Source organism: Geotrypetes seraphini, chromosome 6 (genome assembly GCF_902459505.1).
Source record: "Geotrypetes seraphini chromosome 6, aGeoSer1.1, whole genome shotgun sequence".
Classification (NCBI taxonomy): domain Eukaryota; kingdom Metazoa; phylum Chordata; class Amphibia; order Gymnophiona; family Dermophiidae; genus Geotrypetes; species Geotrypetes seraphini.
The window spans coordinates 134,270,761-134,295,594 of NC_047089.1; the positions used below are offsets into that span (position 1 = coordinate 134,270,761).

Consider the following 24,834-nt stretch of genomic DNA (forward strand, 5'->3'; position numbering starts at 1 on the left):
TGATAGGAGGGTAGGAAAAAAGAGTTGGAAAACAGGAGGGTGAGAGACAGTGAAATTTTAGCAGACAGAAAAGCAGAGAAAGGCAGGAAAGAGCTAAAAGGGAAAGACAAATTTGAGGGAATAGGCAGGAGGAGTGAGGTAAAAGGATCAATGAATAGCCACGGGGGGAAAATGAGCAGAAGACAAGAAAGCAGAAGAGAGACTCACTGAGACCAACATGATTGGAAAAAATAAAATGTCCAGACAGCAAAGTTATGGTTACATTATTTATATTCCTTTCTCCAAGGTGGGTAACAATCAAAACCTACACAATAAAATTCACAATCAAAAACACAAAACATAATCGATTACAGATCCAGAGAATAGCAAACAGCCTTGGCAATTCAGGTATTTCTACTTAACAAATACTGACATAACATAGCCTTGACAAAATGAGGAAAATGGTTAAAAAGAAGCTAAAAGGATCAGTTGCAAAGGTTAGGACTGTAAACCAGGCATGGATCTGGTTTAAAAATACCGTCGTGGAATCCCAGATCAGATGTATTTCAGTATCAGCAAAGATGGAAAGAAGAGGAAACGAGAGCTGGCGTGGTTAAAAGGTGAAGTGAAAGAAGCTATTAGAGCCAAAAAAAATCCTTTAAAGAATGGAAAAAGGATCCAAATGAAGAAAATAAGAAACACAAGCACTGGCAAGTTGAATGCAAAGCATTGATAAAGACAGCTAAGAAAGAATGTGAAGAGAAACTTTCAAAAGAGGCAAAAACTCAGCAATTTTTTAAAGTACATCAGAAGCAGAAAACCTGTGAGGGAATCTGAGACCGTTGGATGATCATGGAGCGAAAGGGATGCTCAGGGAGGATAAGGCCATAGCGGAAAGACTGAATGAATTCTTTGCTTTGGTCTTTATGGAAGAAGATGTAAGAGATCTACCTGAACCAGAAATGGTTTTCGAGGGTGATGTGTAGGGAACTGAAAGAAATCTCAGTGAATCAGCCAAATCTACAAGTTAAAAAGTAATAAATTGCCAGAACCGGATGGTATATATCCCAGGGTACTAAAAGAACTCAAACATGAAATTGCTGACCTGCTGTTAGTGCCTGAAGTTTGGAGGGTGGCCAATGTTACGCCGATTTTTAAAAAGGGCTCCAGGGGAGATCCAGGAAATTATAGACCGGTAAGCCTCACTTCAGTGCCAGGCAAAATGGTAGAAATGATTATAAAAAAATAAAATTATGGAACATGTACACAAACATGATTTAATGAGAGAGTCAGCATGGGTTCAGCTGAGGGAGATCTTGCCTCCCAAATTTGTGTTACTACTTTGAAGGTGTGAATAAACATGTGGATAAAGGTGAGCCGGTTGATATAGTGTATCTAGATTTTCAAAAAGCTTTTGATAAAGTTCCTCACGAGAGACTCCTGAGAAAATTAAAGTGTCATGGGATAGGTGGCAAAGTTCAGTTGTGGATTAGGAATTGGTTATCGGATAGAAAACAGAGGGTAGGGTTAAATGGTCATTTTTCTCAATGGAAGAGAGTAAACAGTAGAGTGCTGCAGGGGTCTGTACTGGGACTGGTGCTATTTAACTTATTTATAAATGATCTGGTGATTAAATTTGCAGATGGCACTAAACTGTTCAAAGTTGTTAAAACGCATGCGGATTGTGAAAAATTGCAGACGGATCTTAGGAAATTGGAAGACTGGGCGTCCAAGTAGCAGATGAAATTTAATGTGGACAAATGCAAAGTGATGTACATTGGGAAGAATAACCTGAATCACAGTTATCAGATGCTAGGTTCCACCTTGGGGGTTAGCGCCCAAGAAAAGGATCTGAGTATCATTGTAGACAATACGATGAAACCTGCCCAATATGCAGCGATGGCCAAAAAAGCAAACAGGATGCTGGTAATTATTAAAAAAAGGATGGTTATCAAGACTAAGAATGCCATAATGCCCCTGTATTGCTCCATGGTGCGACCTAATTCTGGTCTCCTTATCTCAAGAAAGATATAGTGGCGTTAGAAAAGGTTCAAAGAAGAGCGACCAAGATGGTAAAGGGGATGGAACTCCTCTCGTATCAGGAAAGACTAAAACATTTAGGGCTCTTCAGTTTGGAAAAGAGATGGCTGAGGGGAGATATGATTGAAGTGTACAAAATCCTGAGTGGAGTAGGATCGATTTTTATACCCCGTCAAAAACTATAAAGACTAGGGAACACTCAATGTAATTACAGGGAAATACTCTTAAAACCAATAGGAGGAAATTTTTTTTCACTCAGAGAATAGTTAAGCTCTGCAATGCATTGCCAGAGGATGTGGTAAGAGCAGTTAGCGTAGCTGGTTTTAAGAAAGGTTTGCAAAATAAACTCGGATATGTGAAAATTCAATAATGCTCAAATGTACACTTTCACAAGAAAGATACAAGAAATGTCATAAGAAGTGAACAGTGCTGCTGTAGTTTAAATAAAAGGAGTTAAAAAAAAAATTTTTTTTTTGAGTTTTTTTAAACTCCTTTTATTTAAACTACAGCAGCACTGTTCACTTCTTATATGACATTTCTTGTATCTTTCTTTTAAGAAAGGTTTGGACGTGTTCCTGGAGGAAAAGTCCATAGTCTGTTATTGAGAAAGACACGGGGGAAGTCGCTGCTTGCCCTGTATTGTTATAATAGCCAAAATAGGAACTGACTGTACTGAAAACTAGTGCACAGAGAGTGGAAAGGATTTATAAAGAATATGCTCAGAAAAGTGAAACTCTGAAGAGAGAGTGACAACCCTCTCTTGGGGTAAGAGTTTACCGTCCAGTCATTGCATAATTGATTAAAAAAATCACTCTCCGAGAACTAGTGAAAGTAATAAAAGCTAATTTTAAATCTTGAAATTTCTAAACACAGTCCAGGTTCAAAAAATATTTGAGATATGAAATATAATAAATCTCATTGGATTTTTGATGATACACTTATCTTATAAAGATAAACTTGTTATAGGGGTCTCGGGTCTCAACGTGGCCCCGTTTCGTGGTCTGCTTCAGTAGACCCAAAATCAATCTTTAAACATAAGTTGTGATGCATGAGATGATCATTTGCAGAAGGAGTTCAAAATTTATAATGCATATCCATGAGAAGATCTACAATACAAAAAATACTATCAAAACATAGCACAGATAATCACATAGGACAGCTGTGCTGTAACAAAGTAACATCTTGTCGGCTACAAGGAGGGAAGCACAAAAATTGTAACATACCATTTGCAGAAGTGTTTCTGATGCTCCAAACAACAGAGAACGCTGCCAATCCATCCAAATTTAACCCGAACCGAGAGGGGGAGGGAAAAAACTCCGTGCCGCGGCGCGATGATGTCATCACGTCGGCACACGGAGAAAAATGCTTATGTACATAACCCACTGTGATTTGAATATAACAAGTTATAGAACAGATACAAAGCACAAAAATGAGTTAAAGAAAGGCCACCCATTCAATTTCATTGTTCAGCCCTTCTGGGAAAAGTGTATTCAAATCATAAATCCACTTTTGCTCTTTTCTCCAGAGGAGCTTAGTTACATCATGATCCGTCTGATTTGAGATTTTCAGTGATAGATGTCATATCTACTACGAGGGGCGGTGACATGGCTGAGTCCAATGTGAGACTAAAGGCGCCTCTTGTGTATTAGATCTTATCCTGCTAATGTGTTCACTGATCCTGATCTTGACACTGCGAACTGTACACCCCACATATAGTAGACCACAAGGGCATTGGATGACGTATACTACTTGCTTAGAGGTACAGTCAGTAGTCGGAGGGGTATATCTCCTTTTGATGTTAATGTGCATCTGTTGTAAAGTCACACTATACTGGCACATTTTGCAGTGCCCGCACGGGCTATGACCCCCCGTGCTGCCGACAGCATCATTTGGTTTATTGCTAAATTGTGAATGGACCAATTTCTGCTTTAAATTCTGATTTTTAGAAAATGCAAAACGGGGAGGCTCCTGAAACTCTTGATGGTATTGCATGATGTGCCAGTGCTGTTTGATGATGTGCTTGATTTGAAACGCTAAATGTGAATATGGAAGAACGCATACCAAGGGTTGTTCCTCAGGCTGTGAACGAGTTTGTAGTAACAATGAACGGTTGGCATACAGTCCCCTTTTGTATGCTTTGTGAATGACAGTAGCCGGGTATCCTTTCTCTCAAAATCTTTCTTTCATGTTTTCTGCTTTAGATATGTATTCACTCACTGAAGTGCAAAGTCTCCGGAGCCTTAAAAATTGTCCAGCTGGAATATTGTTCCTCAAATGTCGTGGATGAAAGCTGTCATACTGCAAAAGATTGTTCCGATCTGTAGGTTTTCGATAAATACTGGTTAGGAAACTGCCCTCAGTTAAAAATATGTTAATGCCCAAAAAAGGGACCTGATGAAAATCTTTAGTCATGGAAAAGTATAAATTAACATCACAAGAATTGAGCCATACGAGGAACTGATCCAATTCTTCAACGGTGCCCATCCACACTCCTAAGATGTCATCGATATAACGTTTCCAAAATAGAAGGTGTTTCCAATGTGCTGATGGATACAAAAATTTTTGTTCGAATATGGCTACATAGAGACAGGCTACGGATGGGGCCATTTTAGCCCCCATAGCTGTGCCTTTAATCTGTTTGTAAAAGATGTCCCCAAACTGAAAATAATTCATACCTAGAGCAATGGATGCTAGTTGAATGAGAAAATTAATTCTAATGTCCGGTATCTCTGATGCCTGAAGTTCAATTTTAATGATATCTATGGCATCCTGTTGGGGCACATTCGTATACAAATCTGTAATGTCCAAGGTAAAAAGTATGGCTTGGTCAGGAATGTTGGTAAATGTAGCCAAGAACCTAATCATACTTGCAGTGTCCAAAACATAAGATGGTGTTAAAGGAACTCGGTCCTTAAGATACGAATCTAGAAATGCGGACAAAGGCTCTAAAACAGAACCTATCCCTGAAACAATAGGTCTCCCTGGCAGGTTGGTCAAAGATTTATGAATTTTGGGTACAAAATAAATAACTGGAATAGTAGGATGCTTACAGAACAGGAATTTGAACTCCCTCTCTGTGATCACTCCCTCTCTGTGATCAGTGATAGATGTCATATCTACTACGAGGGGCGGTGACATGGCTAAGCTCCTCTGGAGAAAAGAGCAAAAGTGGATTTATGATTTGAATACACTTTTCCCAGAAGGACTGAACAATGAAATTGAATGGGTGGCCTTTCTTTAACTCATTTTTGTGCTTTGTATCTGTTCTATAAACTTGTTATATTCAAATCACAGTGGGTTATGTACATAAGCATTTTTCTCCGTGTGCCGACGTGATGACGTCATTGCGCCGCGGCACGGAGTTTTTTCCCTCCCCCTCTCGGTTCGGGTTAAATTTGGTGGGATTGGCAGCGTTCTCTGTTGTTTGGAGCATCAGAAACACTTCTGCAAACAGTATGTTACAATTTATCCCAGGACAAACAGGCAGCATATTCTCACATGTGGGTGACGTCATCCACGGAGCCCCGATGCGGACAGCTTTTCAAGCAAACTTGATTGAAGATTTCAAGTTTGCTAGTGCTGCACCACGCATGTGTGTGCCTTCCTGATCCACTAGAGGGCGCATCCCCTCCTCATGGTCTTCAGTTCTTAGTTTTCCGCGGAGCCAGAAAGCCCTGTCTCTCTTCTATGCGTTCTTATAAATGCCTTTCTAGCACCGCGGCTTCTTTATTTTGTTAGGGAGTCGCTGTGCGTTTGTTGATTGATCGTGTATTTCTTTGTTTCAAAAAAAAAAAAGAGGACTTTATTGTGTTTCTGCTGGTTCCACCGGCAGGCCCTTCTTGGGCCTCAGCCATGCGGCTAGGCCTCATTTGGCTGCAGCTGTATTTTCTTCTTCCCTGGCCTCTCTCTGGGCTCACCTCGTGTGAACAGGATGGCCAGGACCATTTTTCCTTCGTTGGAATCGGACTGAGTAGCTTCGATCCCCGGTAAGTCGTCTTTCTTTCTTTCTGTTCTTCTAGCTGTGTTACCTCGGTAATGCCACCGGCTGAGTCTCAGGCATTCCAGGCATCGAGTGCAGTCGTGCCCGCCTCTATGAGACCTTCGAAGCGTGCCTCCTTTCATGGGAATACTCATCTCGAGGTTGCCCTTTATGGAGCGCACTGCTGCACCTTTATTACCAGTTTCATTGGTACGGTGCCGACTTCTGAACCTCGATGTGCCTCGACGTCGACTGAGGCTTCGTGCCTCGACATCGACTGGGGCTTCGTGCCTCGACGTCGACTGGGGCTTCGTGCCTCGACGTCGACTGGGGCTTCGTGCCTCGACGTCGACTGGGGCTTCGTGCCTCGACGTCGACTGGGGCTTCGTGCCTCGACGTCGACTGGGGCTTCGTGCCTCGACGTCGACTGGGGCTTCGTGCCTCGACGTCGACTGGGGCTTCGTGCCTCGACGTCGACTGGGGCTTCGTGCCTCGCCGTCGTCTGGGGCTTCGTGCCTCGCCGTCGTCTGGGGCTTCGTGCCTCGCCGTCGTCTGGGGCTTCGTGCCTCGCCGTCGTCTGGGGCTTCGTGCCTCGCCGTCGTCTGGGGCTTCGTGCCTCGCCGTCGTCTGGGGCTTCGTGCCTCGCCGTCGTCTGGGGCTTCGTGCCTCGCCGTCGTCTGGGGCTTCGTGCCTCGCCGTCGACTGGGCCTTCGTGCCTCGACGTCGACTGGGCCTTCGTGCCTCGACGTCGACTGGGGCTTCGTGCCTCGACGTCGACTGGGGCTTCGTGCCTCGACGTCGACTGGGGCTTCGTGCCTCGACGTCGACTGGGGCTTCGTGCCTCGACGTCGACTGGGGCTTCGTGCCTCGACGTCCACTGGGGCTTCGTGCCTCGACGTCCACTGGGGCTTCGTGCCTCGACGTCCACTGGGGCTTCGTGCCTCGACGTCGACTGGGGCTTCGTGCCTCGACGTCGACTGGGGCTTCGTGCCTCGACGTCGACTGGGGCTTCGTGCCTCGACGTCGACTGGGGCTTCGTGCCTCGACGTCGACTGGGGCTTCGTGCCTCGACGTCGACTGGGGCTTCGTGCCTCGACTGGGGTTTTGTGCCTGTACCTCGACTGGGGTTTTGTGCCTGTACCTCGACTGGGGTTTTGTGCCTGTACCTCGACTGGGGTTTTGTGCCTCGACGTCGACTCCGGCTTTGTGCCTCGACTGAGGCTTTGTGCCTCGACGTCGACTGTGGCTTGATGCCTCGACGTCGACTGCGGCTTGATGCCTCGACGTCGACTGCGGCTTGATGCCTCGACGTCGACTGAGGCCCTGTGCCTCGACGTAGGAGGCGGCTTGGTGCCTTGACGTCGTCTAAGGCTTTGTGCTTCGACTTTCTGCCTCGATGTCGACTGGGGCTGGGTGTCTCGACGTCGACGGATGCTTTGTACCTTTGACATCGGCTGCGGTCGTGTGCTCCGCGTTACTTGACGCTTGTGCTTCGACGGCGCCTGAGGCTTGTGCCTCGACGTCGACTGAGGCTGAGGGCCTCATTGTCGGCTGGAGATCTGTGCCTCGTCGTTGCCGAGGCTTCGTGTCTCGCCGTCGACTGGAGCTTTGTGACTTGACGTCGCTTGGGGCTTTGCCCTTTGGTTGGCGGTGGCCTTGTGTCTCGATGTCGATTGTGGCTTGGTGCCGCAACGTCGCGGGGGGCTTTATATCTCGGCAGCGGCTGAGGCTTTGGGCCTCGGCGTCGACTGCGGGTTTGCGCTCCGTTATCGACGGGGGCTTAGTGTCTCGACGTCGTCTGGGGCTCTGTGCCTCGGCGTCTCCGGCTCCTGTTGGAAAGGGTTCCCCGCTTTCTCTTCGGTTCATTCCGGGCAGCCGTGACGGAATCTTGTAGTATGGAGTTTGGTTGCCTGGAGGAGACTCTCTCCCTGCTCCGGCTCTATTGCTCCTGCCATGCGTTATCTCGCTTGGCGCAGAGTGTGGCTGAGGATCCGAACCTCCAGGATCGTCTCGCCACTTTTACTTGCGTGAGTTCTGCGCTTCTTGAGGCCTCTCTTGCGGTGGCCACTAACCGCCTCTCAGAACGCGAGCGGTCCTTCGCCTATCGGGACGCCTTCAGCTGAATCCCGTCTGCCTTGGTGGTTTGGACTCCTTCTCCGGAGGGGCCCTCCGGATACCTTTCTTGTGTTCTCGGCCTCCTTCGCAGCAGCCGCAATAGCTGCAGCAGCGCCGGGTTATGGTCCAGTCGCCGGCTTCGGCGACTCCTGGCCGTCTTTTTGACTATTCTCGCATAGCCTCCGGGCTGCTCTCCTTCTGGGATTCCTCCCCTCCCTTCGGGAGGGGTGTCTCCGTGTCTACGCACCGGGAGTATAGCCTCGCTTCTGTCGGTTGGGCATTCCCATCCTCCCATCTGCGTCTGGTCCAGGCCCTTTGTGACCTGCACTAGTTCTAGTCTGGGAGTGGTTCAGACTCTGCCCGCCCCAGTCTCGGGAGTCTGTCGGGGCGGACCTGGACCCAGTTTGTCTGCGCTCCTTCTTGTCTCGGCCTCAGGGGGTGGCCCTTGTTTGTTTATGGCGGAAGGTGGCCCCTCTGTCCTCGGTCCGCCTCCGGTCTTTTCTGCCTCGGCAGGCCGCCTGTCTGCGCTTGAGTCAGCTGGTGTCTCCGCAGTCTTCGGCCTCGGCCGAGCTGAAGCTGATCCTTTTGGGATCATGGGTCTCCACAGTTCATGTCCCGATGTTCGCCTGGTTTCATCTTCGTGTTCCCCGCTGGACCCGAGCATCTCAGTGGTGGCAGCATCGGGATCCCGCTTCCAAGCACATTGTGGTGCCTCCCTCCTTGACACGCTTGTTTCGTTGGTGTGCCACCTCTTCGTATCCCCGCATCAGAAGGTTCTGCCGATGGACTCCTCGGCATAGGCTTAGGGGTGCACCTCGACGGCCTTCGGACTCAGGGTCTTTGGTCGGGTGCGGGCCGTCGCAGCCGCATCAATCTGCTGGAGCTCCGGGCCATTTATAATGCCGGGGTGGATTTTTGTTATTGGTTGCAAGATTACGGGGTCCTGGTGCGTCCCGACATCCCGGTGGCGATGTATTCTGTGACCAAGCCAGGGTGTACAGGTTCCCTGTTACTTTGCAGCGGAGCCCTTCGTCATTGGCAGGGGGCGTTACACCACTACTTATTTCTTTGGGCGGTGTATTTCCGGGGCGAGCAGCATTGTCTGGTGGACACGTTGAGTCGCCCTTCTCGGCCGCATGAATGGTCGCTCCATTCTCAGACTCTGCGGCATGTGGTTGTTCGGTGGGGAACCCCAAGTAGTTCTGTTCGCTTTGCCCCTCACTCACTGGTTGCCTCGATATTGCTCGAGGATGTTCTCCCGGGTTCGCATCGAGGTGGATGCTTTCCTTCTCGATTGGATGGGCAGGTTCCTCTATGCGTTCCCTCCCTTTACTCTGATTCTCAGATCTTTGATGCACTTGCTGGCTTCTCTGTGGCCCTGACAGCTGTGGTTCTCCCTGCTCCTTCAGCGTGTCAGGGAGCCTCTGCTTCTACCTATGTTCCCTTCTCTGCTGTCTCAGTGTTGAGGTTTCTGTTGCCTCCCAATCTGCAGTCTCTACACTTATCAGCTTGGTTCTTCGCAACGTGCCTCCCTCCTTCTGTTTCTCTCAGTCGGTGGGGATATTCTCGAGGCTTCTCGTATGGGCTCCACTCGGCAATGCTTTTCCCAGAAATGCTCCTGATTTGCTGCGTGGTGTGCTGAGCACTGCATGGATCCACTCTCTGCCTCCTTCCCTTCAGTGCTGGATTTTCTGTTCCACTTGTCTCAGTCTGGTCTCAAATCGACATCTATCCGAGTCCACCTCTGTGCGATTGCTGCCTTTCCTTGGCCGCTGGATGGGAAGATGATCTCCGTCCATCCGACGGTTTCCCGCTTTCTGAAGGGTCTCTTCAATGTTCATCCTCCGCTCAAGCCCCCTCCGGTGGTTTGGGATCTTAGGGTGGTCCTGGCTCAATTGGTGAAACCTCCGTTTGAACCCATTGATAACGCTCTTTTGATCTGTTTCACCTGGCGGGTGGTACTCCTGGTTGGTCTCACGTCTGTTCGTAGAGTCCGTGAGCTGCAACCTCTGGTTGCGGACCCGTCTTCTGCTGTATTTTATCAGGACGCAGTGGTCCTGCGTACTCATTACAAGTTCTTGCCCAAGAAGGTTTCGAACTTTCATCTCAATCATTCCATTGTTCTTCCGGTCTTTTTTCTGAAGCCCCACTCTCATCCTGGCGTGGTGGCGCTTCATACAATTGACTGTAAGAGGGCGTTGGCTTTTTATCTTCAACGCACTCATTCTCATCGGACGGTTCCTCAATTGTTTTTGTCCTTCGACCCTACTCGGGTGGGACGCCCTGTTTCCCAGCGCACCTCATCCAACTGGTTGGCTGCTGGTTTGCTACGCTCAGGCTGGTCTCGCGCTGCATGGTCGAGTCCCGGGACATAGAGTCCGAGCGATGGCGGCTTCTGTAGTTTTCCTCAGGTCAACGCCTATCGAGGAGATTTGCAAGGCTGCCACTTGGTCTTCGGTTCATTCTTTCACCTCCCACTACTGTCTGGATACTCTGTCCAGGAGCGACGGCCGGTTTGGCCAGTCGGTTTTGCGTAATCTATTTTCTTGAATTGCCAACTTCCCTCCGTCCCTTTTTGGTTAGCTTGGAGGTCACCCACATGTGAGAATATGCTGCCTGCTTGTCCTGGGATAAAGCACAGTTACTTACCGTAACAGGTGTTATCCAGGGACAGCAGGCAGATATTCTCACAACCCGCCCGCCTCCCCAAGGTTGGCTTCTTTGCTAGCTATCTAAACTGAAGACCATGAGGAGGGGATGCGCCCTCTAGTGGATCAGGAAGGCACACACATGCGTGGTGCAGCACTAGCAAACTTGAAATCTTCAATCAAGTTTGCTTGAAAAGCTGTCCGCATCGGGGCTCCGTGGATGACGTCACCCACATGTGAGAATATCTGCCTGCTGTCCCTGGATAACACCTGTTACGGTAAGTATCTGTGCTTTTTGTGCTTCCCTCCTTGTAGCCGATAAGATGTTACTTTGTTACAGCACAGCTGTCCTATGTGATTATCTGTGCTATGTTTTGATAGTATTTTTTGTATTGTAGATCTTCTCATGGATATGCATTATAAATTTTGAACTCCTTCTGCAAATGATCATCTCATGCATCACAACTTATAATGTTTAAAGATTGATTTTGGGTCTCCTGAAGCAGACCACGAAACGGGGCCACGTTGAGACCCGAGACCCCTATAACAAGTTTATCTTTATAAGATAAGTGCATCATCAAAAATCCAATGAGATTTATTATATTTCATATATCAAATATTTTTTGAACCTGGACTTTGTTTAGAAATTTCAAGATTTAAAATTAGCTTTTATTACTTTCACTAGTTCTCAGAGAGTGATTTTTTGAATCAATTATGCAATGACTGGACGGTAAACTCTTACCCCAAGAGAGGGTTGTCACTCTCTCTTCAGAGTTTCACTTTTCTGAGCATATTCTTTATAAATCCTTTCAACTCTCTGTGCACTAGTTTTCAGTACAGTCAGTTCCTATTTTGGCTATTATACACACTTTGGCTGACTTTCTGCATAATCTTTCCCTGTGTATACTGTGAACATAGTTGCCCTGTATTGTTAGCATGGAATATTGCTACATCTTGGGTTTTGGCCAGATACTAGTGACCTGGATTGGCCACCGTGAGAACGGGCTACTGGGCTTGATGGACCATTGGTTTGACCCAGTAAGGCTATTCTTATGTTCTTATGAATGTCAACAAGTCCTGCACTGATTTCAATGTAAGAGGTAGTTTATTTCAATCTACTGGGCTGGCTATAGAAAAGGTACCAGTTTATGTAAGTTTTAGGTGCAGCTGCTTCAGGTTAGGTACAGTCAAGGCACAGGTGTACAATAAGCGAAGAGGTTGGCGAGGCACATAAGACTGAAGTGCAGTCTGTATTTATAGAGAAGATGAATGGTGAAATCTCAAATAGACCAACAACAAAAGTTTATATTTTAGCTTCTGCTTCACTGGGAGCAGTGTTAATAGTGATAGGCTTAAATTTTGACACACCAAACTACAGTTGCACTGCTGAATTTTGTCTGTTGAAAAAACTGAATGTGCACAGAGTTCTTCCATGTGACTTGGATGTCACCATTGAGTTTCGTCTCTTTGACCATTTTTGTGCTGACTCATTCTGTTCAGCGGGGTGCTCCCGCTTCCAAGGCCACAATTTCCAGATGGCTCCGTAGGACCATTTCGTCAGGTCATATTCTTGCGGGAACATGGTCTCCTGTTTCCATCAAGGCGCATTTTGCCAGAAGTGTGGCCTCTTTGTGGGCAGCAGCTAGAGCTGTCTCTCTTGTCGAGATTTGCTGGCCTGTAACATGGTCTTCTCTTCACTTCACTTAATCCCCCCATTGCCCCAGGTACATTAGATAGATTGTGAGCCTGCTGGGACAGACAGAGAAAAATGCTTGAGTACCTGAATAAATTCATGTAAACCGTTCTGAGCTCCCCTGGGAGAATGGTATAGAAAACAAAATAAATAAATAAAATAAATACATTTATAAAATGATTGCACTTGCTGTGAATGCCAGCGGATGACACCTGCACTCCCATAATATGTAATTTAGAAAAGGCTTTGAGTTTGGCAAAATCATTGGTGAAATAACTGCCAGACTTGAGTACTAGAGAATGACACGGGGAAAAAATTTGTCCCCGTCACCGCCCCGTCCCCAGCCGACTATCCTCTGCACCGCCCCGTCACCGCCATCCCTTTCACCGCCCCGTCACCGTCACCGCCATCCCTTTCACCGCCCCGTCACCGTCACCGCCATCCCATTCACCGCCCCGTCACCGTCACCGCAGCATGCATAAAAGCCTCAAACAGGTATGATTTTATATACTTATCTTTATTAACGTATAAAGGAAACATTCTTTACAACTTTACAACTTAGTTAACTATACAAAAACAAAACACAACCTGTACTTTTAATTGTCCTTATTTTTTAACCCGTGGATGAACAACAAATCATCTGCACAAGTGGGTTAAAATGCAAACCTGCTACCATGAAATTTGATTTTTAAGGGCATGCATTTGTGCAATTGTGCCACAGCAAATGGACTTTGGTGCATTTGCCAAGGGAGAATCGCTACTGTGGCTTTGTAAAAGGGGCCCTTACTGAGTGAAGTCCATAGTCACCTAGACCAGTGTTTCTCTCAACCAAGTTTCCCAGGCCATTCTCCACCCCTGACCCCCATCTCCATCATAATAGTAAATAGTACTAATTGTAATGCAATTTCTTCCATTCATTTTTCATGTACACTACTGTATATAATATTAATTCATTATGGTAACCACAAAATTAAAAGAAACACAAAGCACACTGTATGCAGAGAAAATATTAATTAATATTTGTTTCATTTTTCAAAGAGGTCAAGACAGATGACTAAAATATGCAATGTCACTTCAGAAACAACTATAGAAAAATAGACAAATATAATGCAAAATATAACTGATATAAATTCTCAAAACTGACACATTTTGATCACTAAATTGAAAATAGTCATTTTCCATACAATTTTTCTATCACTAATCTTCCCCCACCCCACATATATTCCGCAAGTTTTCAAAGAGATCAAGGCAGATGATTTTATGCAATGTCACATCAGGAACAACTATACAAAAATAGACAAATATACCCCCCCTCCCCTTTTACTAAATCGCAATAGCGGTTTTTAGCGCAGGGAGATGCGCTGAATGCCCTGCACTGCTTTCGATGCTCATAGGCTCCCTGTGCTAAAAACCGCTATTGCGATTTAGTAAAAGGGGGCCATAGTGCAAAATATAGACAGCAGATATAAATTCTCAAAACAGACACATTTTGATCACTAAACTGAAAATAAAATCATTTCTCCCACAAGTGGACATGCTCTATGGCTGCTTTAACTGTAAGGTGCCTGAATCTAAGGCTATATGCTACCATTCTGTAATGGAACCTGGGAGCCCATTCACTGCTATAGAATAGGCGTTCCCTGTACAGTCTCAGGGTGCCTACGAGGAAGAACCCACTTGGAAAATTGCCCCTTATTTTTTAAGGATTATAAAAACAGAAGCAATAATATGAAAAACAAAACCCAGCCTTAAAACAGGCTGAATTAATTTGTGAACCATTATTTAAAGGATGCTCAAAAAAAATATTGTTTTCCCTTAACTTAAATGAAATAAACATATTCCTATCCATCATTTGACTATAGCTAAGGGCAAAAGAACCTCATAGAGCTGCAGTGAAATAGAAAAGTGATTTTGTTTTACTGTAATCTCTGCATTAAGTAGATTTGCACACCCCAAGTTCCTTAAATCCTGATGCACTTTTAGCTTTTCCTGTATCAGACTTTGCAAGATTAATAAATGGAGCATTCTTCTGCCTGCCAGTTAAAGGATGGAAAAAAAAAAAAGCCTATAAAGTTCAAATCACAGCTTGACTAAACTCGAACTTTTTTGGTTTCATTCTTCCTGGCTGACCACAATAAGCACCAAGGTTGGGGAAGGGGTAAAGCGCGGACCTCACAGACCTGACGGACCTCACGGATCTAAACCCGTACCGCCTTAAAAATCTGAGGTCCGTGTCGGTCCGTGTCGTGGCGAGAGCAAGCAGAATCAGGTCCAATGTCCGTGCGTTTTTTTTTTTCTCAAATTGTATACCACTACACTTGCTGCTTTTACTTGCTTCGGGCCTTCCTCGTTGCCGGGACCTGCCTACTTTCTGTTTCCGCGAAGGCAGGACCCGGCAGCGAGGAAGGCCCGAAGCAAGTAAAAGCAGCAAGTTGTAAGCTTCCCTCTGGAGCTCTATTGTGTGCGTGCTGGCTTCCCTTCTCTTCCCTCCGAAACCAGAAGTAGCGTCCCGGGGGGGGGGGGGGGAAGAGAAGGGAAGCCAACACGCATACGATAGAGCCCCGGCCTGGAGGGAAGCTTACAACTTGCTGCTTTTACTTGCTTCGGGCCTTCCTCACTGCCGGGTCCTGCCTTCGCGGAAACAGAAAGTAGGCAGGATCCGGCAACGAGAAAGGCCCAAAGCAAGTAAAAGCAGGCTGGCAAAAAAAGGCAGGCGTCAAACAAAATTTTCGGCAGCGAGTTAGCCCGGGAAGGAGCATCGGCGGCATGGATGGTCATCTAAATCAGCTGGGGAGAACACTTACTTGTACCTGACGAAGTGAAACGAGTGAATCCAAGCGAGGCAGCGACTGCAAACAAAATTCAAATCCTGGGCTCGGCTCCGAAATTCAATCGCTACTGCTGCACTACAACCCATTAAATATCAGGTGTGGCAGTAGCGATTGGTCCCCTTCTTTGAGCAAAAAGAACTGACCAATGAAGAGCCTGTATATTAGGGGGCGGAGTCAATGCGGCAACGTGCAAGTCGGGTAGAGACTAGAGAGTTGAAGAGACAGACCTGGCCGCTGGAAAAAATCTGACACCCGGTCCCGAACTAAAGACTCACGGTGAAGACAAGGTAAATAGCGGTACATAGAAGGGGGTACATTTGCCTGCGGAGACAAATCTTTTCACCGTTTTTGCGGGCGGTGAAAACTTTTGTCCCCGTGTCTGCGGTGATTTGGCTATGGAGTCTCCAAAGCCCGCAGCCAAACCGCAGCCACCCCGCGGCTCCCTGCGGGGATCGCTCCCCGTGTCATTCTCTATTGAGTACTTCACAACCTAGACATTTGAATTCTGATATCATTCTGTATAAAATGTTCCTTCACGCTTGTTAGACTTCCTTCATATCTATTAAACTAAAGGATTCTTAAACATGAGGTGTTCAAGAATTTTCATAACGTTTGTATTGTTAATAAAAATAATATTTTTCTTGGTTATTAACTTGTTTTCAGCTAAACCGTAGAGGCATTTGAAAGTCAGTTGTTGGAATTACTTTTGGTCAGATTTTCTGACTCTAGTTTCCTCTTTTTTTTTTTTTTTTTGTTCTGTATCAAGTCTTTTTAGATAGCTTTATAGCTTGATCTGCTTAAAAGTCAGGAATGAATTCTAGAATTGTAATCTGCTTTTTTGTTGTTGTTTTTTAAATCACCCCCAGGACAAAACCATATTTGTACAAGAAAGATCATAAGTTTCCTACGCTCAGCCAGGATGTTCCTATTGTTATCCTTTATGCAGAAGTTGGTACGAAGGGATTTGTAAAATTTCATGAAGTCCTTTCTGAAAAAGCTCAGAAGGGGAAGATCCATTATGTTCTTCGACATTACATTCAGGTAAACATTACTTTAAAATTACTGTATTGTATTAAAGTGCTTGGTATTGGATGAGGATAATCAGCTTTGTCCTGGTTAGTGAGATTATCCGTAGGATACATTGTGTCTCTTGCAATGGAGTGATTCTGATTGCCTACAAATTTTGTGTGTGTGTGTGTGTGTGTGTAAAATGGGAGCAAGCATCCTGAAAATCAGAGAAACGTGTAAAGCCTATACAGAAAACTACGTTTTCATGCTATATATGGGTGCCACTTAAAGCCAAAAGAGAGAAATGGGTTCCTCACCACTTATGTAAGCTTAAGTCCCCATTCCCTTTTCTCTTTCCCCAAAAGCTAGGTTTTGGTGGAATACAATTTTTAATTTTTTTTTTATTACTGTTTAACAAGACTGTATTTACAAAGGGAGCTTGCCAAATATATGTACCCTATTAAATACAAAATTGTTTTCTCTTCAGTAGCAGTTCCGCATGGACTTGATTCTTGAGTAAGAGCCTAGTTAAGCTTTACAATTTCAGAGGATAGTTACTAATGTTCTTTAAGAAAATACTGAACAATATGTGTGTGTTTTTTTTAAATCGCAAAATCATATGATTTTAACCATAATGTACCCTTGTTTACTGCAACACATGCTTTATAATAGCACCTCATTTTTATGCAGATTGAATAATGAAACTTGTGTTAAAACATCATAAGCTGTGTTACTTGTTCAAATAGCTGGCATTATTTTCTTCCCAAGGAGCTTCTTTAAGGGCGGCAGTGGACATTCTCCTCCCCCCCCCCCCCCCGTGCCCCCGTGCAAAGACTTCCTTCCTAAAAACCTACCATATTGTTCCTTAGTATTTATTGGAAGAGGCAGGAGCAATCCCTCCCCTGCTAAATAGCAAAAAATTCCCTGGTAGGTCAGGGGTGGGTGGGAGCGGGGAAGTGGTGGGGCAGGTTGCATGGTTCTTTGGCTCTGTCCTCTTTAAGATAGCCCCAAGGAACATCAGGATACCATCTTATCATGTGTTGTTCATTTGCTGTGAGAGTTAATAACCTTCAGTACTGAATTACTATAGGTTTGTGACCCCAGCTGTAAATTTAAGCTGTAGTAAAATGACATTTTATCACAGCTTTGTAATGCCTTCTTCCCCCCAGATATTGTCCTATGTGAATTTATAATTTATTTAAACAGGGTTCCTATCTACAAAACGCCTTGAAGGGGCAAAAGAAATAACAGCAGTAATTTAAAGTTAATAGAAATATTCCTACTACCGCAGTTAGATATTTGCTTTTCTTGCTAAATTGATGTGATTTATTTTGTATGCACTCACTAGAAGTCTTGGATCCAATATATGGGATTAATAGTATTGATTAAGAATTGTATTTCCTATCTGATATTAATATCTTGTTTAAAATATTATTTCTGTTTTGTTTTTTTTTCAATATTCTGTAAAAGAGGGTTTTCTTGGAAAAATGTTAAAAGCAATAAATAAATAATAAAAAAGGAGTATAAAAGAATGATTAAAGAAAAGCGCTGTAAACATTATTCCCAAACAATTAATTCTCCTAGGTTGAATAGCAAAGAACTTTTCAGAATAGTCAATTCTCTGTTTGATATTGATCTACATAAACGTTCTAACACAGATTTCCCACCCTCCGCTGCAAACTTAGCCGACTACTTTGCCACAAAAATTCACAATTTGAGATCTTCTCTTGTAAGTACAAGCATAGATCTATCAATCAATCAATTTGCTTTAGAAAATGAAGGCTCAACTGCTGATATGATCTGGAATCATTTCAAAAACCCAGATTGGAACCAATTTCTCAAGCTTTACTCAAAATATGCAAAATCCAATTGCCTATTAGACAACTGTCCACCAACTATCATGAAATCAGCTCCCTTTCCCTTCAAAGCTGAACTTTTCAACTGAGTTTCTCTATGTATGTGTACTGGCTATTTTCTGGTGGAACTTGGCCATATCCTTGTGACTCCTATTACTAAAAACTCCAAGGAGTCAGTTTCTTCGGCTGCCAACTACATACCTATTGCCAACATACCACTTTTTCTTAAACTAATGGAAGGACTGGTTAACATTGATCTCATGAAATATTTAAAGAAGTTCAGCATTCTACATGACTCTCAGTCTGGTTTTTGCACAAATTATAGTACGGAAACAGTCTTAGCTTCCCTGGGAAAAAGCGCACTGGTACTTCAGTTTGATTTGAGCAGTGCCTTTGGCCTTGTTGACCATGACATTCTGCTTAGATGCCTTGATTCTATTGGCATTTCTGGACAGGTACTAAATTGGTTTACAGGCTTCTTAAAAAACCGCATCTACCAGGTTCACAGTGAAGGAACCTTCTCTCACTCTTGGTGTAATCCCTGTGGAGTTCCACAGGGCTCCCCTCTCTCCCCATCACTTTTCAATGTCTACATGGCATCATTGGGACATATGCTATCTGACTTAAAACTGAAATCGTATATATACGCAGATGACATTACAGTTATTCCCATAACCTTACTGACGCAAGAGACAGAACAACTCACTTCTTCTGTCCTCACTAAGGTAGAACAATGGAGTACGCAATTTAAATTAAAACTGAACTCAGAAAAAAACAAGATTTTATTGGCAAGTCCTAATTATAAGATCATGAATACCTCTTTGAGATAAAACGGTTAGATTACCCAATTAATTCTACTATCAAAATCCTTGGAGTCATCCTGAACAGATGCTTGACTTTTGAAGACCACACTAAAGCTCAGGTTAAAAAATGTTTTTCTACCTTATGGAAACTCCGTACCATTAACACTATTTTGATTTCCTCTCTTTTCGACTGCTGGTTCAATCTTAAATTACTGCAATATTATATACTTCGGATCTTTTAAGAAAACCATCAAACGATTGAGAATCATTCAGAATGCGTCCGTCTCATTTATGATCTCAAAAATTTGGACCATGTAAGCCTGTATTACAAAAAACTACACTGGCTGCCGGTGGAAGCAAGGGTCATTTTCAAGTTTGCCTGCCTCTGCTTCAAAACCATAACAGGTTCATCCCCAGTCTACCTGTCGCACCATTTTGAATTTCCAGGCACCACTTGCACACATAGTGCCTACCTGTTTGCTTTCCCATCCTTGAAGGGCTGTATCTACAAGAGATTCCTTGATAGATCATTATCATTCCAAGCAGGCAAATGGAATAAATGGTTAACCAACTTCATTTCAAATGCACCCTCCTACCAAACCTTCAGGAAATCAATTAAAACCTATCTCTTTGATAAATTTCTCCGACTCCTTTCCTGTCTTGTATCTTTGAAATGCTTCCGGATAAATCCTGTCTACTCTCGGCTTGCTAATGGTCGGGTTGGGCCCATGTGCCTCAGGCCCCGCCCCCAGGAGGGACCTAAGGCTCCCGGTCCTATTCTGATTAGCCCAGGCGCCTTAGGCCCCACCAGTAGGCGGAGCTTTGGGACGGATGGGCCAATCCGGCCTCATTCCGTTGTTGGCTGCCTGCCGGACAGGCGAGTTTGGCTCCCGTCTGTCCGGCCAACTACACTAAAGTATGGGGAAGGGGGGTGTCGTGGGGGGTTGGCCAGGGTGGTCGAGGGTTGGCTGGGGGGGGCGGTCGGAGGTTCTTGGGGGGGGGCGGTCGTTGGGGGGAGGGGTGTTTGCGTCGAGGGCAGGAGGGCCTGGGATCCCTCCTGCCTGTAATGTAGTGCGGGGTGGGGGTAGGGGGTCGCCGTGGCCAGGAGGGTTTGGGCTCCCTCCTGGCCCGAACAACTAGCGGGGGGGGAGTCGCCAGGGCCAGGAGGACTTGGGCTCCCTCCTGGCCCGAAATTGTCGGGGAGTTGGGGAGTCGGCGGGGCAAGAGGGCTTGGGCTCCCTTTTGCCCCGATCGTGTCGGGGGGGCAAGAGGGCTTGAGCTCCCTCTTGCCCCGATCGTGTCGGGGGTGCCGCGGTTGGCTGGGGCAAGAGGGCTTGAGCTCCCTCTTGTCCCGATCGTGTCGGGTGTTGGGACCGCCAAGAGGAAGCAGCAGGACACCGGTAGGAGCTTCTACATGATGGGGGGGGTCGGGAGGCCGTGGGGGTGCGAGCGGTCCTTCGGGGTGGGGGTGCAGGTGCGTGCGAGCGGTCCTTCGGGGTGGGAGTGCGAGCGGTCCTGCGGGGGGGGGGGGGTGAATCGGACGTCGGGGGGAGAACTATGTAAAAAAATTTTGTACAACGCGCTCACGCGTATAACGTGCAAGGGTATGCGCGGTATGTAAAAACCACGTATAACGCGCGCGTTATATGCGAGAAAATACGGTAGTTTTAATAACAGAAGCTTTGTTTTTATTTATTTATAACCTGCTTTTTATAGAGCGACTCACAATTTAAACATACACAATACAAATCATACACATTTAAAACATAAACAGACAAGCGACCAGTTCTTATACCTATATAAACATCAAATCCCATATTTCACATTACAAAACAGATGTCTCTTAACAAATTCTTAAAAACACCAAGATTACTCTGTTGTCATATATACATGGACACATGATTCCAATGCATGAAAATGTTCTTGTTCGCGTAATGTTCAATCTCAAAATCCTAACTGGGGGAACCATCAAGTTTGCGTGATATATAGTGCGCAACTTTGGTAATGGAGCAGTGATATAATTTTGCAGATTGCCTGTTTGTTTTTTGGGCTATGCAACTTCAGGTACATCACTGTAGACTAACATTAACCACAAAATTGGGGTTAACTGTACTTCTGACTTGAGTTAAATTATATCTGGTCAGATGCTCTGGATATTTGAATCTTGATCACAGGATCCAATTAAAAAAGTGGTCATTCAGTTCTGCTGGCTATCTGTGGCAAAAGCCAGCATTCTTCCCCAAGGGTTACCTCTGTTTTAGTCTCAGAAATCTCCCAAAAGTCACTTTCAACCCCCCTATAAGGATTAGGGTGAGGGAGTGATTAGTCTAAATAATTTAAGTTCATGGATAAATCATGCTCTGGGCTTCAGGCTTTCAGAAATCAGTCCTTAAAGCCTACAGTCTCTGACTTTGAACTCTGAATGCTGAAAAAACAAAAATGGGAACTTATGCAAATTAGGCCTTCAGCTCACCCTGAGTCAATCAAGGAACCACAAAGTCCAAGGCAGGTTGCCTATTGAAACACTGATAAGACTTGGCCAAATAATTATTATTATTATTATTTTTTTTTGTCATCATTAAATTGTTTTTAGTTTATAATCTTTTGTAAACCGCATTGAACTCATGGTTACGTGGTTAAGAAGTATTATGTTATGTTAAAAGGAGAGGAAGTTACCACTCACTTGAACACTAGTATGATTCTCTTCCCTGACCTCTCTCTTCTTTCCTCAACCCTCTTCTAATCCCTCTTCCTCAGACAGCTTCATGGGAGGGGAGTCTTCTTGGAAATAAGGAATCTCAGAAGGGGTTTTTGTCTCCTACTTCAGACCCTAGGAGGGTTGTTGTTGGAAAAAGGGACTTTAGGTAGAACCTATCTTCCTCCTTTTCTGCCAGGACTGGTACATTTCTAATGTCTTAACCCCTTACTCAGATTCTCATTCCCGCTTTTACCTCCCCTATTCTACCCTCTCACCTGTTACCTTCTTTCATCTCTCAAACACTTTTTGTAACCCTCTTTTTCACATTTCCCCAGTAGCCACTTCCCTGTCTCGTCTCCAAAAGTTTCTTCTCCATTTCCAAAGCATCTGCTACCGTATCTTTCTTCTACCTTAACCCCAATATCCATCTCTTTGCCTCTCCATCTTCCCCTGCACATGCCCACATTTCTTCCCCCCCCCCCAATAATACAATAATATCTGTCCATCTTCTCTTCCTCCTCCCATCCCCTGTATCAGGCCAATCTCCAAGCTCCATCTCCCACCAGTCCTCATGTTAACCCCAGTCCCCTTTACTCATTCCCAGCATCAGACTAGTATCATCAGCCCCCTTTTCCAATCTACCCAGAACCATTAAATCCACTGCAGAAAAGAAAGCTTTCTTTTTTTTAAAAAAAAATTTTAATTTATAAATTTCAAACAATTTCAGAAGAATAACCTTGCTTAAAAAATAAGAAAATCATAAATTTAAAGAAAAGGGGGGGGGGAATCAAATATTCCTTAGGCCACAAAAAGGGGAAGAGTTCCAAATAAAAAGAGATAGTATCATAAGTAAAAGGAAAAAGAAAAAAAAACAGGAAAGATCTAACAGTATATCCCACTTTAAACAGAAACATAGAAACATCAGAAGCTAGGTTGTTCCAGAGACCATCTTCATGGGGCATCTGGGACTTTGTCAACAATACTTGTTCAAGGTTTCAAGGTTTATTAAATATTTGATGAATCGCTATATCTTTATACAAAGCGATGTACATAATAATAAGATAAGTTAAGTTAAAAAACATACTATATATATAAAGTTCTCTTTATATAAATAGTATGTTCTCTTATCTACTGCAGACATGCTGGTACTATTCTTAGATTCTATATAGCTTGTGTGTTCTTAGATTCACTATAGCAAGTGTGATCTTAGTTTCTCCATAGTATGTGTGTTATAGATATATATCTGTCATAAGCTCTCTGTAGCATGTGTTATTGATCTTGAAGACTTCTGTGTATGTATCTTTATAACCCATTCTGGGCTATAAAATGAAATAAATAAAAAGAATGAGGTTGTATTAAAAAGAATATATAAATAATGAATCCTTCAAAAAGCACTTCAGGAGCATGGCTATAGGTATCATTACTTTAAGGAAAATTGGCAGGCGCAGATCATTGTGGGGCTTATTAAAAAAAGAAATTAGTGGTAATGAGAAGCTACATTATCCTATGTTAACTGATTAGCACAGGAATAGTACATAAGTCCTTATAACCTACAAAATGTGTATATGTATAATTTTTTAGAAAATGGCCATGCGTTAATGGCAACTGCATGGTCATTAATCCAGGAAATAGAAAAAAGGCCATTTTTACAGCTGTGATAAAAAATAGTGTTAGGGGTCCTTTTATTAAGGTGCGCTAACTGATTTAGTGCACGCTAAAGATTAGATGCCCATAAATAAGCTAAATGATAAGATTCCCATAGGATATAATGGATGCTTTAGCATTTAGCACATGCTGAATCTATTAACACACCTTAGTGCATAATAAAAATTCAGTGTAAGGAGTGCTAAAGCCACTTTTTGCCGCAGCCTAGTAAAAGGACTTCTTAGCTCTTTGCTGATCTTGGCATAAATCATGTTAATTCCCACACTGGCAGAGATATACTGATGAACTGATTTTAGTTTAAGCTACTTCAGAAAGCAAAAATTTGAGAAGTGAGTACTCTGGGCTAAGTTTGGCATATAGTTTGCTGATGATATAACTTGTTGGCCTGATAGGAACAGAAATTCATTGTCTTTAGATTAACCATTTGATTTCCCTGAAACAAAAATAAGGTGTATTGTTCTGCATGGTCTATTTTATAAGGGGAGTATGTATGTTGCTCTACATATCATTGGTTGTGTGATAGAACACAAAGAGAAGAGAGTAGTTCTAAAATCAAATTAGTCACTAAATTCATCTCCTTAAATTAGGAAATTTAAAAGAAGAACATGGAATAGAAAAGAAAAATTGCTTGATTCTCTCCTAAATTTTGTTTGGCAGAATCCAAGCCCTAGAAGATTACATTTGTCTGGGTATGGTGTAGAACTTGCAATTAAGAGTACCGAGTATAAAGCAGTAGATGACACCCAAGTAGAAGGTATGTAAATAATATTCGGTGAAAGTTTTTTTTGTTTTTTTTTGGTTTCTGGTTTTTGGGCTCATCTTGCTGATCTGTTAGTTTCTATCAGTGTAGCTGGTAGCCCTGCCCACCTGTAACATCATCAACCTCGAATGAACAGAGTACTATTTTAAGCAAGCCAGGATTGAGATATTGTGCATGTCCTTTTGCGAGTTATGAGTGAGAGTGATTGGTAAAGTTTTTAATTAGATTTTAGTATGGGTTGGTTTTAAAGGATGGCTGAGATGATTATAACCTGGATTTTTGTTTTTTCAATTCTGTGTGGTAATTTTGGGGGAGGGAGTTGATGAGTTGTTAGAAGAAAGACTAGAGATGTTTAAGATGATAGAGGTCTTCTGTAATCACCCTATTCTTTCAGACTATTTGGGAGAGAAGGACTGAAAATTTAATGAGTCAATTACAATCTAAGATAAGCTATGCCCATTTAATCAGTTGTCAACAAATTAGTGCAAAGATAGTAGGGTGTTCTAGAAATTGGAGGTCTGGGTATGTCCCAAGAAAACACTTTCTAAGCCATATTAGACTATCATCTTCATTAAAAGGATGATTTATAACGCTGATTCTAGCTTGTTATATTATGAAAGCTCATTGTATAATAAATATGATTTAATAAAGGATCTAATAGACGAAAAAGATCTGGGTCTTGCTCTTTTTACGGAGACTTGGTTTGAAAAGGAGGATAATGTGATTCAGAATTTGGTTTGTCCCCTTGGTTTTGACATA

At 44.0% G+C, this 24,834-nt stretch overlaps 1 protein-coding gene across 2 annotated transcripts in view; it reads left to right on the forward strand.

Annotated features, from left to right (window-relative positions):
• Positions 1-24,834, forward strand: part of UGGT2 (UDP-glucose glycoprotein glucosyltransferase 2) — a 448,230-nt gene that overhangs the window by 59,562 nt on the left and 363,834 nt on the right. For both annotated transcript variants that reach the window (XM_033949012.1, XM_033949013.1), the window contains exons 5-6: positions 16,152-16,326; positions 23,973-24,069. In XM_033949012.1, coding sequence (XP_033804903.1) covers positions 16,152-16,326; positions 23,973-24,069 — 272 coding nt within the window. The remainder of the gene's footprint in view (positions 1-16,151; positions 16,327-23,972; positions 24,070-24,834) is intronic.